At 33.9% G+C, this 5,448-nt stretch overlaps 1 protein-coding gene across 1 annotated transcript; it reads right to left on the bottom strand.

Annotated features, from left to right (window-relative positions):
* Positions 1–2,759: 2,759 nt before the first annotated feature.
* Positions 2,760–5,176, bottom strand: LOC145139779 (F-box/FBD/LRR-repeat protein At5g53840-like). Its single transcript, XM_079073483.1, has 3 exons — positions 4,262–5,176; positions 4,042–4,185; positions 2,760–3,068 (listed from the first exon to the last, which is right to left on the bottom strand). The coding sequence occupies exons 1-3, from the start codon at positions 5,174–5,176 to the stop codon at positions 2,760–2,762; spliced, it is 1,368 nt and encodes a 455-aa protein (XP_078929609.1).
* Positions 5,177–5,448: the final 272 nt, after the last annotated feature.

Genomic DNA, 5,448 nt, shown 5'->3' with positions numbered 1-5,448 from the left:
ATATCATCAAAAGATGGAGAGGTTTATGTGATCACATACGCAGTTCTCCACCTTTCATCTTCTTTTTCTTCTCTCTCTCTGGTCTTTCTATGTTTTCTGCAACACCTTCAAATCTTGAACCTTGGTTGCTATAGGCCACAAGGACCCAAGAACCTCTGCCGCTCTAATACCACTTTCTTAGATGATTTATGCACGCACGTGCATATAAAGAAGGAGAAGATGGGTTCTTGAACATAAAAGTAATATTTTATTATCAAAATCAAGAACAACATTTACAAATTACAGTCACACATATATATACAACAAAAATCGGTTGAGAAATTGCGCCAACACAACCCATCAGAACTATTGTAACTTTCTGAACCATCATGACTCTTTGTTGATTGATCACCATCGCAACCCTTTATTTGACAGTTACATAACTATAACTAAAAACTTTTAGAATTAACTACCTATTAAAATTACTAAACTAATCCTAAGTCTATATTAGATTTCAACATAGCCTTGGTGACACGTTTTTCAGTTCTGTATTTGTTTTCATGCTATGTGGTGGGTTTTTTAGAATTGAAAATGTAATTGTCTTTTAACACTTTGTATTGTTGTCCAGCTTCTCATTGGCTTTCAATTTCTCTATATATTTACTTTTCGGTAAAACAAAGACATTAATTATCGAAAATTGCTTTATCAATGTTTTTTTTAAAATAGGTCTAATTGTGTACGGTTTCTTTTGAGATAACCATATTTTATGTATGTAAATGAAGTCCGATATATAAGGAATGATAATATCCTATTTGATTTTGCCAATGAAAACATAAATAAAACAACACGGTTTTTAGTATATGACTAGTACTCTATCTGTAATTCAATACGGATTTTTGTGTAACTATACTCTATAAGGGGTATTCTATTTGCCAGTTTGTAGTAGTTATACAACAACAAACAATGAATACTTTTCCACAAAAGTATTCAATTTCGATTCTCATGTCCTCACACCTTACTTAAAATGGTACATTAGAATAAATGTTTCGTACAATAAACAATATCATACGTACCCTCATCTTTTATGCTCACATGCCACTTACATATAGGGTGGAAACCCTTCACATGGATACCCAATTTCTCAACATATAACCGTCCACCTCAATAAAAAAAAATAAAACATCTCACTTCCGCATAATAAAGCAACACCCCAAACTACACTAACCTATATGTGTTTTGGGATGTCTTTGTTTCCCTTACATCCAATACCCTATAAACTCTGACCTTGCCGTAAAATACAAATTTAGTGAGAATTCATTAAAATCCGTCATAAATTCTTTGGAAATTCATCACAAATCTGTCATGAATTCGTTGGCAATCCATCATAAAGTCTAATAATTGTGAATTTAGTAAAAATTCATAGGTTTATTGACGATTTTTTGATGAAAACTGGCTTCAGAAATGAGTTTTTCTAATAGTGCAATCCCTATAAAATTTGTGCAACCCCTAACTTTTTCTTTCTGGATCTACAGCTGCTCTCACCCCGCTCCATACCATGCAACTTTTTTGGCTACCCATCTCATCATCATGGGTACCGTTATGTTGACTTATACTCTCACAAAATTATCATATCTCATCATGTTACATCCGATGAAAACACATTTCCTTTCCATTTTGTTACTCCAACTAAATCACCTCCTTATACCTTTATTGATGATTAATCTGACACCCCTCTTCCCTTTCGGTTTCGCCACCAAACCGAACTCATTATTCTTCCATCATCACCTTCAGACATTCCTTATACGGACACTCCCTCACCTATTTCCCATTAACTATTACAAAATACCTTGAAAAGTGTTAAATAAATTAAATGGTAAAAAATTGATGATGATTGTGATAGTTTCAGTTCTAATTGCTATATCAAAAGAAAAAACAATGCTTTTTACATGACAATGGTACCTAGGACTGACTCAGTGATTATCATGTCAAATAAGAAAATAATTCTACATCCACAATTTGCTTGAAACTTTAACTCTGTCAATCAAGTTTTCAAGAATTCACCAAATCTCATACACGAAGCCGGTTACAAAGAAAATGATGTTGCTCAAATTAAGTACGATTGAATGATAGTTTAAAACGAAATTCATTCCGACCAATTTTAAATTGAATATTTTTCAAACCAGCGAAAGTCACTAAAAAAACATGTCAAAATTAAGTGACCATAATAAAAATATTGCATAACTTGATAAACTGATAAACAAATAAATATGTTTGTTGCTCAATGTAATTAAAGTAATTAATATCACTTCACTTTAATCAACATAATTTTGTGAGTTTCGTCCTCTAAAGAAAGAGTGGTTCCAGTTATAGTTATATCTTATAACAGGAATTAAAGGTTACATCTAGACCGATAAAGATCACATGAGCAGTAACTATACAATGTGTAACTCACATTTATCTCGAATGCTGTCAAGAATTGTGAAACATTTTAGCATAGTAACAAATACCTTTTTCAATTTAACATCAAGTTTTTTGTTTGTGATAATAAAATGATTTGGTAACTAAATGAATTAACAATCAGGAACATGATCCTACTGTAGTTCGTATTTGTATAAAAAACTATAAGGCTTTCTTAGATGAGCGAAGTCAAACATTGGGCCATTAGCCATGTTTACACCATCCATGGATGCACCACCACAGTAGCCATCTTTAAAAGGGAGGACATGATCTTTACACCCATGGTGGTTCATCACAATTAAAACATACATCAACAAAAACAATTAAAGAATCACCAATTTAACACCTCGTGGCGTTATTGATTGGAGCTGCCTCTTCGCAGAACATCGAGCAGTGTTCTCATTCATGTTGGAGAACCTCATTGATGTTGAAGTTCCCTTTTGAGCCTGGCATCGAGGATCAATCAAAATTTCTTTCAGCGCCACAGCATTGTCTATGAAGTAAGCCACAAGTTCCAGATCACTCCCTCGACCATAATACCCCTGAATCTCAAGTAGCTTCAGGTGTTCATGGGGACATGTCACACCACGCCTTACATCCCTTCTCTTTTTGATCGGTGAAATCCATATGAGCTGCAAAATTCAATGACATGATGACATTAAGTTCACAATTCCTCCTATGAAGAACAATACTTGTTTTGTCAACATAATAGTGGTTTAAAGTTTAAACAGCAACTACCGTAATTTGATTACATGCATGATTATTGTAATAATTCATAAAAAGCAAAACTATCATCCGATTTGTTAACAATATCTGTACAAAGAGATCTGCCATATCATATTTTATTTAAAGAATCGCACGATTTGGAAAACCTCACACACAATATATATCTAGTTTTGTAATCTCATAAAGAATAAGAAAAGTGAACGGCATCGTAGGATCAACAAAAAACATAATTTTTAATAAAATACCAAATATGATAGACTAAAGTAAGTACAGCAATTAAACAATGAACAAACGTTAATTTAATGGTAATTTTACCGTTACAATGTTTATTTCATACTGTGGATCAATAAACTAACACTTCTTAAAAAGGTAAACAAGGCATCCAAAGGAGAAAAATATATAGACTGTCAACCACTTCGCGGCAAGTAACGTAAGTGAGAAATGCTGGTTGCTTACAACCTCAAAGACTGTTGAATGCTAGACCTGGTAGTTATTTTTTACAGCTCTTTGTTGTATGGTTATAATGTTTCTTTCTAAGTTAGAGGTCATCTATGGATGAAGGTTTTGTCGCCTACATCTTACCTCCTCCTTACGCCATTTCTGTAGGACTGGGCAATAGGGTATGTTTTTTGTAACACAATTCTTATTTGATTTTAACAAATTTCTTAAACCCATAGTTTTCGATGTCGATGCTTATTGTGTCTTGCAAGATTACATGCAAAAAAACACTAATGCCGTTCATAAGAGAACATGTGGACAGAGAAGTATAACATGTTCTCATAGTTAATATTAGCAAGGACAATAATAAGAACAGCGTTTAGCCTAAACCCGATATATTGACAATTAAATGAACTTCTTAATTGGACATAACATAAGTACCTTAATCTGAAAAGCCTCCAAACTTGGACATGAGTTTGCTAGTGAAGCGACCTCTAGCAGGGAATCATCTTCATGACCTCCAATTGTCAACCTCAGGTTCTTGACATTTGGTAGTTCAGGAATGGAAGCAAGGATTAAACTTTGCTGCAAAAACAAGAATTATTACTCTCATGATATTTCCATTATACATTATAAAACACATTAGAGATTAACTACTAACCTTTGGTTGGCCTATTTTGAATGAAAGAGCTTGAATGTATGAAAAACAAGTTGATATTTTCCCAAATACATTAGTTTTTATCCTTGCGAGTCCTCGACCAATATCCAGTTCTTTGAGCTTTGGAAGATCAGTGAGACCTAAATCTATGGCTTGACCGTTGTAGATGAATGATATAAGGTTAAAATCATATAAATAAATGGATTCAACCTCAAAACAGTTTGTTATTTCTAAGTGTTTCAAGTTGAGAGCTTTTCCACCTACTTCAACATGCGTCAAGTACGCGGAGCGATGGATACAAAGCATTTCAAGTTGTGGAGAATTTATTAGAAGTTCCTCTAAGATTGCATCACTCACGTTAACGCTCTTCAAGACGAGCTTTTTCAGAGAAATTAGCTCCACAACTGCAACAGCTGATGATGGCCATTCGAAAAGGTGCTCTATATTTCTATCTGATAACCGGAATGGGAAATCATAATTAAAAAAAGAATCACGGATCTTAATACCGTGCTTCATAAAATCCAATTCAAGCATTTCAACTTTCTTGTCAGCTGCAAATTGGAGCCACTTATCAATAACTTCTGCATTACCTGCATACAAATCGAAACGAATCCGGACGTGTTGAATTACAGGTTGGTTGTAACTTTCGATTACATCGTTGACCTGTTTGAAGAACTTAGATCGTGCTTCACGAAGAAGCTTCCGATCTGTAACAATATCATTTAATGTTTCACCAGCATCGAATTCCAGTTTGTGTAACTTGCACCACAAGAATCTCCATCTTGTGGAGAGACTGCCAGTGACCACAGCATCCTTGATTGACAAAAGTGACATTATCACAAGAAGAACCTTGTCCGGCATTTGGTTGATGAAATCTTTTGACTTTAATCCTCGACGACCACCCTTCACAGAATGCATGTCATTAATAATGTAAAAAATCAAAATTATTTGTATATATGTAAAACGGAACAAGGTTACAGCTTTCAATGAAACCCTAGGTGAAGAGTATGTTCATTAAAGATAAATGATTGTCTGCAAACTTTATCCTTTTACGCATTATCAAAACATATCAGATTGATATTTAACAGCTGAAATCGTCACATTTGCTATTTTAGCAGCGAAATTAAGAAATTCCAATATGCAGCTTGCAAATTGCAGTCGGCGAATCCCTAGAACAACTATATATATAC

The sequence above is a fragment of the Lactuca virosa genome, chromosome 9, assembly GCF_052849685.1.
Source record: "Lactuca virosa cultivar CGN04683 chromosome 9, Lactuca_virosa_CGN04683_v6, whole genome shotgun sequence".
Lineage (NCBI taxonomy): Eukaryota > Viridiplantae > Streptophyta > Magnoliopsida > Asterales > Asteraceae > Lactuca > Lactuca virosa.
Note: the sequence above shows the minus strand (reverse complement) of the source record. Positions and strands in the feature narration are given on the sequence as shown.

What these genes read in the sequence shown, in the direction of transcription:
- LOC145139779 (XM_079073483.1), bottom strand. Translation starts at nt 5,176, where the DNA reads ATGCATTCTGTGAAGGGTGGTCGTCGAGGATTAAAGTCAAAAGATTTC. An exon ending in TCAAAATAGGCCAACCAAAG is followed by an intron (nt 4,186 to 4,261) that starts GTTAGTAGTTAA and finishes TTGTTTTTGCAG; the next exon opens with CAAAGTTTAATCCTTGCTTC. An exon ending in TGGAGGCTTTTCAGATTAAG is followed by an intron (nt 3,069 to 4,041) that starts GTACTTATGTTA and finishes TGAATTTTGCAG; the next exon opens with CTCATATGGATTTCACCGAT.